The following is a 17412-nucleotide window of genomic DNA, read 5'->3' on the forward strand; positions in this document are numbered from 1 at the left end:
CTATAAAATATAGTCGAATTGACCGCCTTCTTTTTCGAAGTCTACATCTAATATAAATCTCGTGTCACAATGTTTGTCCTCAATGGACTCCTAAACCACTTAACCGATTATAATAAAATTCGCACACCATGTGCAGATCGATCCAACTTGAGAGATAGGATAGTTTTTATGAAAAAAAAACGTAAACATGTAGGTACCACGGGCGAAGCCGGGGCGGACCGCTAGTACAAAGTATATAAAAGCTTTAATTTACTTAATAACTAATTTATTGTATGAATATATTTTATTTATTTACATATAAACCTTCACAAATAAAACTCTGTAATAATGATCAATTTTTAATAGACGTAACGTCTTCCATCCAATCAGGCCAAGTTCTGAGAACTTGGTACAGGCGGCGTCCAGGGCTCTGAGTCGCGATCAGCTGTTTGTGAGCTACCACCTTATAGTCTGGTGATAAGTGACCGTTTTCAACACCACAACGGATCAGTGCTTTAGTAGCTTCTAGCTGAGCGGTTGTTGGTGTGTCATCTGAAATTGTAAGGATATTGATTAGATTTACTTTTTTTTTTACTTAGAATAAATTCTCATGAGATGCAGATTTTTTTTAGAAGTTAAGGTAGATTTTTAAAGACGCAGACGCAAGTCCACTTGCCTTAGAAACGCTAAATCTATCTTTCTTCGACATTCTATAAGAAGAGAAAGCTGATATTTTAGTGGTTTTATCTAAATCAAAAAATATAGATACTTAAATCATTTGTTTTTTTTAAACAACATTATGAAAATTTCCTCCTATCTCAATATTTACGGCGGATTCAGGCTAGTAGATGCTACCTAGATTTGAGATTCTAAAAGTAAATCAATTCATTTCGAAGCTCATTTATCAAATTATGCGGCAGCACGTTCAAGCGATGTTTCAAACTCTATCTAGAATCATCAGAATTTAATCTATACTTACTGTTATAATTTCCTATAAAGGAAATCGCAATGGATTTCTTATTGTAGCCTATTGTATGTGCACCGACGTGAAGCCAGCCGCTGCCTTCATATATTTTACCGTTACCACCTACGAGAAATCTGAAACATAAAAGTATATTGCCAATATTCTAGTAAAACAACCTGTACCTACCAGGTGATAGAATTTCACTTAACTGGAACTAATTTCTTATAAATGACCGTTACGTTTTTTAATAGGATTAAATATTATAAATAAATAATACTTAAATAAATATTATAGGACATTATTACAAAAATCGACCTAGTCCCACAGTAATCTCAATTAAGGCTTGTGTTGTGGGTACTAGGCGACGATAAATATAATATTTAATAAATACATATACATATATAGATAATAACACCCAGACCCAAGAACAAATAATTGAGTTCATCACACAAATATTGGCCCTGACCGGGGATCGAACCCGGGACCGTCGGCTCAGTAGGCAGTTACTTTACCACTGCGCCAACCACGTCGTCAAAGTCCAGTTATGTCCACCAGGAGTTATGTCCACGTATATAATATGTAGGCGAATGCAAGATTATTCGATTTCCACGTAATCTTCTTATTTTAGTCGTCAAAGTTCACTATCTACTGCTAGTGTGATTTATTTATTTTATTTGTAAAAAAGAATTTGTTTTTCATTTAGTACAATAAAAAAAGAAGGATCTAGATTCATATTCCAGGAAAGTTATAAAAAATCATACAACTTTTAAAGATCGGTTGGGATATAATTCTTATATATAAATATAATATAATTCTTATATATAAAATTCTCGTGTCACAATGTTAGTCTGCATACTCCTCCGAAACGGGTGGACCGATTCTCATGAAATTTTCTGTGCATATCGGGTAAGTCTGAGAATCGGCCAACATCTATTTTTCATATGTACCACGGGCGAAGCCGGGGCGGACCGCTAGTAGATATAAATAATTTACTGTTTTCCTTTGATTTAGTTAAATAACTAGATTGAAATTGACTTTATTTATCTCAAACAAATCTCAAACCTAACTGCGATAGGTTATATTTGGATTTAAGTATATAAATAAACGGAATAATGAGTTATTAGCAATACATGATTGATCAACGGAAAATTTCATCAATTTAGTTCGCAAACAGCGAAATAATTATGAATGAAATAATTGTGATACTAAGAAATGAAAACAATTTTGAGCTTATGTACGATAAATCGCTGAAAATTAATATGATAAGCAATTAAATAATTTCTTAGAAATTGGTCATATAAATATATAATTAAATCGATGTGCTTAGATTAATTTTCCATGAATTATAAATACGACTTTACAGTTGAATAATATCAAGGGACTAATTTTGCTAATCACAAATTTAAATATAGCCTTGCATAACATAATATGAATAGAGGTATAACAAAACGTCGAATACAAGCCAATAAAGAATTATTGTTATTCGGCAAAGGAATCGATTTCCCATAAATACATGTTCATATACATTATAATAATATATTGTATAAGTACAAACAATTTCATTATATGTCCAATAAAGTTCTATCCCTACGGAAGTCGTACCAAATCTATTTCTGGAACAATTAATTTAATTTCAGTAATGAAATTTCTTTTAAAATAGAGTACCTCCTCGAGCTGTTTTATTGCTTTGTGAACGCAGGTTGATCAAAGTCCGAGGAACAATTAAGAAATACTACACTATTGACTTAAATAAGATAAAACATTAAGTATGTTTACTTCTCCCTGTATATTTGATTTTTTATGTTATACTTTTTAACTATTTTACAACTGTACAATAAAACAACTGATTGAATGTAGGTATATGAAAAGTACACTAATGAAATATTATTGTCTGGCTAAGCACATGACTATTATTTTTCCTTGCAGCATGTCAGATCCAGCTAGATTGAAATAGCCGCGGGATCCAGCTAGTTTATTGATAAGAGTCATATTACTATTTATCTATGTTTACTTACGACATTCCAATATCCCAGAATCCCAGCTCATCCATTTGAGTATTCTGTATGTTCCTCACGGTTTCTGCACACGCGGCGTCCGTGGAACAGAAGGGTGTGACTGTGTGCTGGATGATGACCAGGTCCACTGGCCTGGGTAAGTACTCCACGTGCAGGGGTAATAGCCCGTCCCACTCCTTTTTGGATACAATGTGCGGACATGCTGGAATATAAAATAAAATAAAAATTTGAAAGTTGGTGATAAGCACACTTTTGGACAAGAAGGAATATATGTGAAGATAATTGATTCGTAGGTGAAAGTCATTTTGGGACGAGAATATTGGGCAAATCTAGCATAAAAAGTGGATCATAAAGTATTGTAATGATAAAGAAAAACAAATCAAGCTCGACGAGATATATAGGAGCCTTAATTTACTTTTATTCTATCTATTTATTATATCTCTTGGTTTAAATAATATTTTTTACGCAAACACGTTATACATAGCAGAAATTTAGACGATGCTACAAATTAAACAAAAGCATGTTTTGTTAAATATATTATGTAGAACATATTGTGACTCGGTCTCCATCATGACAGCACCATCCATTACCCAGTAAAAGCCAAAGCAATAACGGACATAGCACATGTCGCCGACATTCGAGACTGATATATAAACCAAAATAATTTCCTCAAACCGATATGGGTGAGCTAGAATCGCTTTCCAAAATTCCGGTTCGGTATATTGGTGCTATTGGTATTTGGAATAATATTGTTGTAGGATAACCAATATTGCTATATAGAAATCTAAAAAAAATATTAATTTTGGTATAAACTAGAATGAAGTTGAAGGGAAATCTTGAACTAAACTAAATACCAGCATATTTAAAAGAAATATTAAGATGCAACTGAACTATTGATATATATTTTTATGTCAATAAAGATATAGTCATCATACAAGATGATATTGTGTAATTTTGTGTAATAAATTAAATACTATTTAAATTACAATAGTACCTATAAGATAGACTAAAGCTACAGTTACAGCTAGTTGAGGTGAACGTTTAAACAACCAGTTTCACAATTTAATATAGCTTTCTCATACAGTTGCATAAGGCTATAAATAATAGGCATGTCAAAAGTTTTATCTTCTACTATGTTAATTCAAAAGAAAGAGATACAATTAAGAAAATAAAGTCAATTCACGTTTATTTTCTCTCCTCAATGTAGCATCTTTGATATTTATATATATTATGTTATAATTTTATTAGAATAACATTTAAGGAGCAGTTCTACGAATACACTCACCTTCTAATACCAGATGTCACAAAGTACCTTAATAATTGAAAACCAAAGAATGATATTATAATACCTAGTTTTGCTACGCGACATGAAAAAAGAAAACATTTTCACTCAAAAGATAATTTGGCCACTTAATGGAATAACTGTTGAATATTGCACGTTTTAACCTAATTAATGAGTTCTAATTCCTCTAAAATATTTTGAAGATAAAGACTCAAAAGTTTATAACTTTCTCGAGGTCAAAAAATTTAATATTACTAAGAGCAAAGTGTACCGAATAAATATTATTTTATAAGTCCAAGTAATTATAGTATAATTAAATCACATCCAAATAACAACAGTAATTTTCATGTTACAACCAAATTATTCACATGCTTATTTTTAAACTAGCCTACGGCGCGGCGTCGCGTAGCCTGTTTTATATTCCTTCCAAATAAATTACAAAAATTCTTTACTTACTAGAATTAATGTCACTTGTATATAGAATTCTGAACAAGCCCTAATAGTGCTTCTATTCCCAGAGATAATTTTGGTATTGTAATCTTCATATATCTATTTCGAGAATTCTTTTATTATTATGTTCATTGACGTAGAGTTCTTACGGTAGAGGTTCTTATGAAGAGAAAACGTAAGCATGTACCACGGGCGAAGCTGGGGCGAACTGCTTGTATTAAATAAATCTAAACTGTAATGATGTATGGCAAGAAGGCTGAGGTCACACATGAATAAAGGTCGCAATATAGATGTAACAATTCCTAAACCATCTAAAAGTAATATCAATTTGATTCTGAATCCAGTATTATCCAGTTATGGCTACATTTTATTAACTCAACTCACGTAATATGTCGTTTTGTAAAGCGTGCCAATGCTTCATTTTACTACTATGCCAGAAATTTGCAGAAAAAAAGTTGTGTAACAAATATGTTAAACGTTTGTTTTGTTTTCATACCTAATGATAAAGAGATATATATTATGATAACATACAAAGGAGACCAACTCACGATCAAATCAACAATCAATCAATCGAAAGTCTGCCTGAAATGCCTCTAAATCTCTGTTAAAATAATAAATGTTACATTCAAATACGCTGAGTAGTTTTTCTCGATTGAATTATAAATATCCGTACCATTCATTCAAAACATCCAAATCATTTGTATCTATATGTATCATTAAATATAGGTCAAGGTAGAGGTAAGGTTAGTTTGTTTAAAATCTTACCGCTTATTTATTGACGATGACGAAGTCATTCTTGGAAAATAAATCGGTGCAGGGAATTCACCCAACGTAATCGCAAGAAATAAAAATATTTGGTTTATATAATAAATGATATAATATTATTTTTATACACAGATGATAAGAAATATTAAAAATAAAATAATAAGGATTTATATTAAGTAGTTTTGTTGTGAATTTATCTATGATTATAAATGATTTTCATTAGCTTATAGCCTATAATATTACTTAGGTCAAGGAGTAAATGTGCTTACTATTGAACTTGAATAATCTATGTAATGAACTTGTAAGTAAGTAAACAGTAACTATTTTTATAGGTACCTACTTGATTATTTTCAACATAAATATAAACAACATATTATGTATTATCTACATAAAAATAAAATACTAGTTTAATACATGACAAAAATAAACACAAAATAAACTCACACGCATCCACAGCAATCAAGCCGGATATCAACAAAGCAATGAAGATCATGGTGACCTGCGCACGCGCTCAATGTCAGTCAAACACTGACCGTAACTCGTAAGCCGCTAGCCGCAAAAGTCTAGACGGAGCCTGTAAGATTGGCTTGTCTTGAGGTTAATCATCCCTGCGAAGAAAGACTACTTATAATATTATGTACTAGCTTTCCGCCTGCGGCTTCACCCGCGTTTTCAAAAAAAAACCCGCATAGTTCCCGTTCCCGTGGGATTTCCGGGATAAAACCTAGCCTATGTCACTCAGAAATGATGTAGCTTTCCAACAGTGAAAGAATTTTTCAAATCTGCCAAGTAGTTTCGGAGCCTATTCAATTCATACAAACAAACAAACAAAAAATCAAACCTTTCCTCTTTATAATATTTGTATAGACATATGTTAATTCAGGACTTTTGATTTGATTTGTCATAGTATTTACCTAGTATAAAGTTTGATAGTGCTGACTCTCCTTTTTTACACATTAAATCTATACAAATATTATAAAGAGGAAAGGTTTGATTTTTTGTTTGTTTGTTTGTTTGTATGAATTGAATAGGCTCCGAAACTACTTGGCAGATTTGAAAAATTCTTTCACTGTTGGAAAGCTACATCATTTCTGAGTGACATAGGCTAGGTTTTATCCCGGAAATCCCACGGGAACGGGAACTATGCGGGTTTTTTTTTGAAAACGCGGGCGAAGCCGCAGGCGGAAAGCTAGTGTATAATATTAAGAATTGAGCGCTTTTCTCTTTATGAGATACATTGATCTAGTTCCATCATGTCTTGTTTAAATAAGTAGGAGTGATATTTCTAAACACTTTTTCCGAGTTATAATACTTAAAATTAAGAGCTCTCATCGAATTTGACTACAATCAAAACATTGTTATTGGAATTTAAACTAGCCTTCTTATTATATAGTGGGCCTTCTTCACAATGGGCAGTGTCGGCCCAACAAATGATCGTCGATGTTTGCTGCCAGTAGGTACCCCGATTATGAATAAACATCTAATATGACAACCGATCATAGACATTAGTCCCTCTACACTATCGATTGCCTCTACTCGCCCAACGCTGCCCATTGTGAAGAGTGGCCATAAGAGTCAGGAAGTAAATGGTACTTACCTATAGTCAATCCTAGATGACGTAGGGCTCCCGGTCCTGTACTGACCTTTATCCAATCAACAGTCGGTTGATCTATAAAGATGATGGAATAAGAGGGACACTAGTTTAAAGTATTAGCACAGATTACTAAATAGTTACTGTAATGGCATTTTAATGTCTCCGTGTTATATGTTTAGCCTCCAAGTTCACATTATTGTTCTATAACACATACATAGTACATATTATAATGTAACTAGCTGTTATAATTTATTGCTGTTATTATTAATGCTTTGTTTGATTGTAATGAATAGGCTCATAAACTACTGGACCGATTTTAAAAATTCTTTCACCATTCGAAAGCTACATTATCCACGAGTAATATAGGCTATATATTATCATCATGCTAAGACCAACAGGAGCGGAGTAATGCGGGTGAAACCGCGCGGCACAGCTAGTGTTAAATAAAGAGATAATATGCCTCTGAAGCTGTTCTCAGAAATATGTCAGATACAAAATCTAATCTAGTTTAATGAGGTTGATATTATATTCGGAGAAATGTGTTCCCGAAAAATACGAAAATATTAATTCTCATAAGTTATGAAGCAATTATTGTGTTTTTTTTTAATTTACTTCAATTACTCGTGTACCTAAAGCAATAAAAATTACAACTACGATTTACGATGATTTTTCTAATGAAATAGCACTAACTTTTGGAATTATAGATGTATCTAAATTATATGAAATTTATGTATGATAAATAAGTTATTTAATCTTTCGTTCGTTTATACTTCGCCTCATATTTTAATAATTTAATTAAACGTACTCACTGGCAGTTTTTGGATATCTACTGTAACAAAAGTTCCATCCATAGAAACTTCAGGCACTCTGAACTTTTAAGTGGTAGCTCTAATTTAGTATTTAATTCTTTAATTTACACTTTAAATTGGTTGGAATTATATTAGATATGTTATTTTCGATAATAATCCTTTCCTACTTCCGAACAATCTAAACAAAGATTCACGCATAAGATGGCACACAATGGATGCATTTGGTTTTATTAATCGCGTAGGACCCATTAAAGTTAATTGGGACCGGAGAAATAACTTTTGAATTTCAGAATCGTACACAATTTTGGTTTAAGTTTAAACAAGTTCAAGTTTAAGTTTATAATATAATAGCTTCCGCCCACGACTTTGTACGTACGTGCATCCCCGTTTTTCCCCGTTCCCGCAAGAATTTCGGGAAATCCTTTCTTAGCGAATGCCTACGTCCTAACATCTACCTGCATGCTGAATTTCAGCCCGATACGTCCAGTACGGTTTGGGCTGTGCGTTGATAGATCACTATATCAGTCACCTTTGAGTTTTTTATATATAGATTATTATAACAGAAATCACTGCATAGTGATGTAGGCCGCAATTTGTGCATTAATTGTTTATTGCACAACAAAGTGATAGATATAATTGAAAATACATGATCATATATTATATTGCTCAATTGCCTAGACTTAATGAGGTTGGTTACACACATATATTGCTATTTTAGTAGACTACAATAAAACGATGATGCCAACTTTCTACACGCTTTCCATTCTTGCTCCAATATCATAAGATATAATTGAATACAATACATTGTGTACATACAGTATATTGTGTTATATCGTTTCGCAGCTGTTTATCACTCTCAGTGCATTTGGCCGTGACCCCAGTTATTGTGAATCTGCTGAACTTATAAATATTGTACCGCGCTATGATAAACTCAACTATTGATGTGTTTATTGAATGACGTTGTTAACTGCTTGTCGATGACACTAGGAAATATTACGCATTTTTTGGTGACACTGACAAAGGCCAGGGGGCGTTGGTTGGCTTCACATTGTTATTAAATCGCTTGTTTTTTTTTGTTATCGTATCTGAGTTTCATTTTGTAATGACACGAATTATTAAACAAAATATTTTTTTCAAATTCGATCACAAGGCTGGATACGAACCCGCAAAAGGCGAAAGACGCTGTTTTTTTATTCTTAAAAAAAAACTCATCATTTAATAAACATTTCAATGCTATTTATAACTCGTAAACTATTTTACGGGTAATTATCCTGATTGAATCCTTAATAATTGTCCTTCACTTACCTATTTAATAACATTGGTTTATAATTAATATTTAATATCAATAAAATGTAATACTATAAAAAAGCATCATGTTATAGGCATAGAGTTATTATTGCGTACGTACATAGTAACTCAATGGTTATAGGTACATATTTCATAAAAATATGTATAAAAAGCCCAATATAATGATAAGAATAAATATTGATGACTAACAGATATTATTGATGCGATAAACTAGGGACTGTACCGCATTTTTTGCAGAATTTTTTTGTGTATTTTATTACGGTACGGTACGGTACGGTACCAAAACGAATTAGGTATTAATTAAAATCCAAACTGCGCATCGCATTCAATAGTCTATATCGTTGGATATAATAATTAATTGACAGAATACTTGTTTAGCAGACTGCAAGATTTTTAATTTGGATGAAATAACAACACAGTTCAATTTAAAAATATTTAGAAAGTAATAATAATATATAATTAAAATTAAAATAATATATAATTATATAACATTTTGAAACTTAATATGTTGTTAATAATGTAATAAATCACAAAAAAATTACGAGGTTACTAATATAAACAAGATATTTCTTACAAATAATTTTCAACGTTCAAACTTCAATGAGACTTTCATAAGAATGAACAAACCTGCTCATTGAAATGATTTTAAACTGCGTTTTCCATAGGTATTATATGCCGCTAATCTTATGATAAGTTTAGCATTATTAACATGTTTATTTACAGTTCTCATAACCCGTTCAGTGTGAACATTAAAATACGCCTGTAATTTACTCATGGAATTAACCGCAAACACAATATTTGCGTATATTAGAGTATCAGGCGTAAATAATTAAGATTTAGAATAATTTAATGATAAGGTGAATTTAAATTAAATTAATATTATATATTCTACTAGCGACCCGCCCCGGCTTCGCACGGGTGCAATGGCGGCCGGCCGGTACCGCCGCAAACGCTACGTCCCGCCATTTTTAAATCGTAATATATACGTAGTATATTATTATTCGTGGTAATATCTTCGAAAATATTCACTTAAATCATACGGTGTAAAGGGCCATAAAGATCTATAATAAATGAACAATGTATTCAAGGTATTTAATTCGTTAAGAATTAATGCTGTATTGGTTAAAATCGCTTCGAAAATTAACCATTATTTGTCGTAAAAAGTAAATGACAAAAAAAAGTTATTGTGGGTTATCCATAACAGATAGACATATACCATCGCGGACTTTTCTGTAGACCTTTTCAATGTGTACAATACTTAGTAGTTTATTTTGATAAAACTCGTAGGGTTCAGCCTGCGTTTGCAATGTAAGCGGAAAAAATGTAATTATTTACGACATCACATTAGAAACCTCAAAAATAACAGTACTTCTCCACAATTTAATGGATGTTATTATACATATAAATTATAAACCTTCCTCTTGAATCACTCTATCTATTAAAAAAAACCGCATCAAAATCCGTTGCGTAGTTTCAAAGATTTAAGCGTACAAAGGGACATAGGGACAGAGAAAGCGACTTTGTTTTATACTATGTAGTGATTTTTTACTACTCTTATATCTTTTCCTAAATCGATATTAACTCGAAAAACATGGTTCTGAATAAGTCAACAAATAAATGAAAAAGTTCTTTTTAATTTAGGTTAGGAAGAGGAACATCATATTATTATACTTAGGTACTTAATCTAGTTCAAAAAAAGTTTGAAGATAATAATGTAATAATCACTATATTATAGCACAGACTAATAATAATATACTACGTATACAAATTATAGTATAAAAAAATAGCTTTCCGCCGTCTGTGTGTTCTATGCTTAACATACGTTTGTAAATATATTTGAAAAAACAATTGATACCGTATGTAGAGCATTAAATAAAATATTATTCGCGAAAAAAAAAGAACTTACAAAAAATTTTTTGTATCTATACTCCTTTATATTGTTGCTGTCAATTTAAATACAGGGACTATAGGTACAATACGACACCTTGCATAAACATTAATGAACTTAAATCTAGATTTCCTAGGCCAAGCAAACAATAGGTTCCTAATTAGATACAAAAACATACTGGGACGAATAAAATTCAAATTTAATCGCAGATTAAAAGTGGTTCATACTTCATACCTATCTTACCTTTTATTTAATTCACATTGATTTGGTTCACAATTCTAATAAGTACTTTTTATTTTAGTACTTTCAAATATACAAAACTATTGAATTTTATAACAATATGAACACAAAGTTGCATACATAATATAATATTAGTTCATTACATTCATATTCTATATAATATCTGTCTGTATTAAGAATTTTAAATTAGTTCAAAGTTGAGAATGCAAAAAAAAAACCGCTAATTATAGAAATACATTACTTGTTACATAATATGACAAAGGATGTATAAATGTTAAATAATAATTATGTTTGAATTAAATAAAACTTGTTACTTCATAATATTTTAGTACCTATTCAGACTTAAGTACACAACTCGTACTCAAAACATCGACTTTTTAGTTGACCAGACGATCTTGAATTTAAAATTTGTTGTTTTTACAAAATATATTCTTTATAAAATAGCGACCAAATTATAATTTCAAGATTAATATCCACGAAACTTAATTAAAAAACAGATATCAGAGAAATCTTAATTAAACCTAGTCTAGCCTTCAATTGGAATATTCTAGAATCAAAGCACAAAAAAACAAATACAAAAGACAGGTTCCACGCTTGCGAAACTATATATCCTTTGTTACATCTCTTATATTTTGAAAACTCAAAATATATAAGTCTACATTTGACTAATAGTCCTTAATAATTAAGATTTTTAAAAACCTAGTGATTCTAAAAACACACTAGTAATCTTAATATTTAATAGGTATTTGGTTTAATTATGGTGTGCACTACAGTACACTGTGAAGTGTGAACTGTGTTGTGTGTGTGTGTGTACAGTGTGCATACTATCTAATAATTAAGGAACTCAAAAATTGTTTAATTATAAAAAGCCTTAGTGCCAGGCCGTTATATTTCTTTTCTATGATTTAATCATTGAACAGGACCCATACATCACAAAATTATTATGACGATATAAAATCACTGACCCCAAAAATCGAAATTACAAGCAGTTTAAGAAACTTTATATGAAATAGGTATTTATTGTAAAAGCGACAAAATGACAATTGCGATAGGCGGTGAACCAGAATGAGTACAAAAAGAAAGTTTATAACTTTTTGGATATACCTTTCTGAAAATAATAATTAACAGTTTAGCGATTTATAAAACTTATTTTGTGTTTTATTTAAATTGATTTTCCTGGAAATCGTGACTCGCACCTCCTCTATTAATATAAATTAACTTCAATAGGTACTGAACTTGAAGCCACTAATTTTATTAGGTACATTAATTAAAGATTGTATAGGTAGATAAATTTTATAATATATATGTAACTAGAGGTCCGCCCCGGCTTCGCCCGTGGTACATATTTCGCAATAAAATGTAGCCTATGTCCTTTCTCGGGTATCAAAATATCTCCATACCAAATTTCATGCAAATTGGTTCAGTAGTTTAGGCGTGATTGAGTAACAGACAGACAGACAGACAGAGTTACTTTCGCATTTATAATATTAGTATAGATTAATATGTAATTAATATGTATATTTTGCGTAACACGGTTTTGACAGTGAATATAATATCTAGGCTTGATTACTCCGTCTGGTTGGTACCTAGGTCAAATAGAGTGTTAATAATTTTATGATGGTATGTACTTGTGCTTAAAACTTATTCATTCTTTGGTTATAGAATTATTTGTTTTACAAATTTACCGATTTGAAATGAACCGAATCGATTTTAATTAATGCGACAAATGACAATGTTTAATAAAAATTGATAATTCTACTCACAAAAATCGAAAAATAATACCTATACGGCGTAAAATATAACTCGTAATATTACATATTTTTGTTTAATTAAGCCCCTGATTTATATATGTTTTTAAATAGGTAAGTAACTTTAGTGTGTGTAAACCGGATTTTGGATTTTCATATTTTTTGCGGGCATAAAATATTATCATGTATAAGAATATAAAATAAAGTGGTTTATTATTATTATCATTAACTAAACATTAAATAATAAACAAACAGATATTTTATATGTAGAACTAAGTTTTATTACGCTTACGTGGTATATAGGTAAAATTTTAAGGAATAGGTATATGCCTAAATCTATGCCTAAATGTGTTCAGTATCTTATCTATTTATGTTTTTAATCTGTTTTTAAATCCTATTTCAAAGGACTTATACAATGTTCATATCATTATGCTACAATACAATGCTATAGAGAACAATAAAGCAAAACAAAAATACTTAGATCCTTACAGATAAATTACCTATAGTAAATTAGATATTATTTTGACTATTTAAAACGAAACTTTCACGTAATATTAAATCATACAGAATTTATCAAACGTATTTTGATGTTAGAGGTCATTCTATTCGGCCAACAGTGTGATAAGATGCATAAATACTAAAGTTACGGAACAAGATGACTTCAAAACACTGTTACCGACTTTTTCCTTCATCGATAACCTATTACTTTTTAGATAGATTCTGCTCTCAATTTGACATGAATGGGTCAATGACCCAATTGATAGTTTAAAATTTTACACGTTTAATCAGGCGTGAGTGAGTCGTGACACGATAACAGCTTAAATAATATTATAATTACAATATTCATTTAGTATATTTTGAGTAACTCACGAACATAAAATTTTCTGATAGCTCTAAAAGTTTTCAAAAAACAAACGGTACGAACATTTCCTGGAAGATTCTAGACCTTTCTAGCGTGACGTTAATTTCTAAAAATATTAAAATGCTTTCAAAGAAATTGTATACATTTTGAGATAAGCAATAATTTATATGGAAGAAACATAAATACTAATAATTTGACTTCGTTGCTTTTACAACAACAACAACCTGAGGACAGTTATGCATCCCTAAATAATGTGTATAGGTACTATAAGTACTTAACTTTCGGACATAAAGCTGAGACTCTGTTCGACAGCCCACCCCTCGACAAATTAATCGAGGACATCTTAATATTTTTCCCTTTATTATGAAGGGATTTTAATAGTACATAAGTTCCATTGTATACAAAATTTCACGAGGTACGCAGCATTCTTTTTAAATTTTATTTATTTATTTATGTCTGAACTCTGGAGCAAGACTATTCATTGAGATTTAAGAGCATATTGTGAAGCTATTTATAACATAACCTATAATATCCAAAAATGGAGAACTGTTAAAGAATATTTACTGTACTGTCGTCTTTTCTATTGTTTAGGTATGTGGCAGTTACACAGATGAGCTAAATTTAAGTTAGATAATAATTATTATATTTTCTGAGAATGGCCTACATACGGACTCGTACTTCGTGCTGATATAATTTAATTTAAATTATTTAATTGATTTAAAAAATATACATGCTGCGAAAGCGTGTATCATCACTACTCACTACATAGTATACAACAATAAAACAAAGTCGCTTTCTCTGTCCCTATGTCCCTTTGTACGCTTAAATCTTTGAAACTATACGCGACGGATTTTGATGCGGTTTTTTTTAATAGATAGAGTGATTCAAGAGGAAGGTTTATATGTATAATAACATCCATTAAATAGTGGAGAAGTACTGTTATTTTTGAGGTTTCTAATGTGATGTCGTAAATAATTACATTTTTTCCGCTTACATTGCAAACGCAGGCCATCGTCCGGTCACCGGTGAGATGAGGCGGCGTGAGACGTGTTCCGCTCACGCCGCCCCATGAGGTCAGAGCCGGCGGGCTCATAGTAAGTGTTGGCCTGGAGACGGGCAGCTGCTGATGGGGTCATGGACGAATTCTACCTATACCCGTGGCCCCGTCGTTGATGCGGCTTGACGGAATACAGTAGGGTTTTGGTCGGTAGGAATCCGACATAACCCACGGCCCTTTCCCCGGAAGCCGTGGGTATCTATGCAAGATTTCCCCACTTAAAAAAAAAAAGGCTGAACCCTACGAGTTTTATCAAAATAATGTACTGAGTATTGTACACATTGAAAAGGTCTACAGAAAAGTCCGCGATGGTATATGTCTATCTCTTATGGATAACCCACAATAACTTTTTTTTGTCATTTACTTTTTACGACAAATAATGGTTAATTTTCGAAGCGATATTAACCAATACAGCATTAATCCTTAACCAATTAAATACCTTGAATACATTGTTCATTTAATACAGTTCATTGGCCCTTTACACCGTATGATTTAAGTGAATATTTTCGAAGATATTACAGATTTAAAAATTGCGGGCCGTAGCGTTTGCGGCGGTACCGGCCGGCCGCCATTGCACCCGTGCGAAGCCGGGGCGGGTCGCTAGTGTATGCATAAACCTCTCAACCGATTTTGATGAAATTTGGCACAGACAATCTTTAGACCCTGAGAAAGAACATAGGCTACGTACCTTTTATTGCGAAATATGTACCACGGGCGAAGCCGGGGTGGACCGCTAGTTTATTAATATGTTAAATGCGTACATCTGGAACTTCTAATATTGTAAATTACAAGATATTTTTCTCTATATTATTTATATTACATCTTTGTTTCTTTCTTCCATAATATGTCAAATAAAATTAAATATTCATCATCCTAACTTTGTATATTATTATATCATAATTTATAAAAAGTTATAAGCGTCTACGTTCTTGAATTAAATAACATCAAATTAATATTTGAAATATACAAAATCCACTTAGTATAATTATACATAAATTGACTTTTTGCAGTCCAACTTTATATCATAATAATAAAGGGTGTCTCAGAATGTTTTTCGTTTTTTAATATGAAATAAAAATAAGAACATTCAGTTTAAACTATCTTTATTTAGCATCATATTATAGGGCAATTCATGAATTTTATTTATGAAAAACGATCGTTTGCAAATGCGCCCCATTAGCTTGTTCACACTCGTTTAGTCTGGAGTTAGAATTTTAAATCACTCGCTGGAGCATTGCTCTTGGATTAGCGTTTATTTCTTCAGTGATTCTTTGCTTCAAAGTATTCAAGTTGGGTGGCAATGGATTGTTAACTTTACTTTTTAGATAGCCCCATAGAAAAAAATCAGCAGTTGTTAAATCTGGGCTTCTTGGTGGCCAAGAGATGTCTCCTCCTGAATTTCATTGTCCTGCAGAATTCGACTCGTTTAGCAGGATCATCGGGCTTCATTTCTTTAACAATAACAATTTAATAAGGGCGAAAATGCAAATCTTGGGAAATAATGCTATGCACCGTGGATTTGTTCAAATTTAAGGAAGTTGTGCGCAATCGTAGTGCCTGTCGCGTGTCGTCCATAACAGACTGGCGAACGCGGTCGACGTTCATGCTCGTTCTCGATGTTCTTTTGCGCCCAGTTGCTTTATCCGGCATTGTGTTCCCAGTCTCTTCAAACTTACGCACCCAATGCTTGATCAAATTAGCACTTGGCACATTTCGTAATGTTGTTATATTGAATTGTATCCTATATACGCCGAACAATAGTGTATGAATCGTTGTTTTTGTAAAACGCTCTCACGCAAAATGCTCGCTGCGATCCCATGTAATTATTCATCACTCCTAAACTACAGAAACCCGTCAAGCGTTTGAGACCTCTCCCCTCCCCCCACTATCAGTGGTTGACGCATAACGGTCAGTTGAAAAACGAAAAACATTCTGAGACACCCTGTATATTTACATAAAAATTAATACTGTTAAATGATAATAATATAATATTAGAAATACTGACAATAACAACATAATATTATTTGACTCAATTTACATATAATTGTAAAATCTCTGAATAGTAGACAGCTATTAAATTTTATTACTCAGTCATTGAACTGACACATTGCTACCTTTTTAGGGTTCCAAACCTCAAAAGGAAAAGCGGAACTATTATAGGATCACTTTGTTATCTGTCTGTCTGTCTGTCTGTCGGTCTGTCCTCTAATCAAACATATAAGCCAACGCAATCTAAAGATATAGCCGTTTATGCTGCAAATTTTCGCAAATTTCGACATTCACATGGGAATGAAAACCTACATAGGCCGGGAGATACTGACACAAAATTTCGGGTCATTTGTAACAGGATACCTAAACGATATTGTTTAGGTATGAAAGGTTAATAAAAATCCAAGTTTTCGACCTTGACGGACCCAGGCGCTAGGCGCCATCTTGAATTAAAGGTGTTAA

General features: G+C 31.9%; 1 protein-coding gene across 1 annotated transcript; it reads right to left on the bottom strand.

Annotated features, from left to right (window-relative positions):
• Positions 1–325: 325 nt before the first annotated feature.
• On the bottom strand, positions 326–7116 carry LOC149485251 (peptidoglycan recognition protein-like). Its single transcript, XM_089700026.1, has 5 exons — positions 7053–7116; positions 5900–6063; positions 2959–3160; positions 959–1077; positions 326–531 (listed from the first exon to the last, which is right to left on the bottom strand). Exons 2-5 carry the CDS (start codon positions 5946–5948, stop codon positions 332–334), a joined length of 570 nt encoding a protein of 189 aa, XP_089556152.1. The 5' UTR covers positions 5949–6063; positions 7053–7116; the 3' UTR covers positions 326–331.
• Positions 7117–17412: the final 10296 nt, after the last annotated feature.

This window comes from Colias philodice, chromosome 10 (genome assembly GCF_061535455.1).
Source record: "Colias philodice isolate Cphi_HAF_F1 chromosome 10, ilColPhil1 Martin Lab GWU primary, whole genome shotgun sequence".
Taxonomy (NCBI): Eukaryota; Metazoa; Arthropoda; class Insecta; order Lepidoptera; family Pieridae; genus Colias; species Colias philodice.

Bases quoted from the DNA above. Each gene is read 5' to 3' on its own strand.
- LOC149485251 (XM_089700026.1), bottom strand. From the start codon at position 5,948: ATGATCTTCATTGCTTTGTTGATATCCGGCTTGATTGCTGTGGATGCG. The intron at 1,078-2,958 runs GTAAGTAAACAT...TTTATGTTTCAG, and splicing joins TTCTGGGATATTGGAATGTC to ATTTCTCGTAGGTGGTAACG. The intron at 532-958 runs GTAAGTATAGAT...TTACAATTTCAG, and splicing joins CTTTATAGGAAATTATAACA to ATGACACACCAACAACCGCT.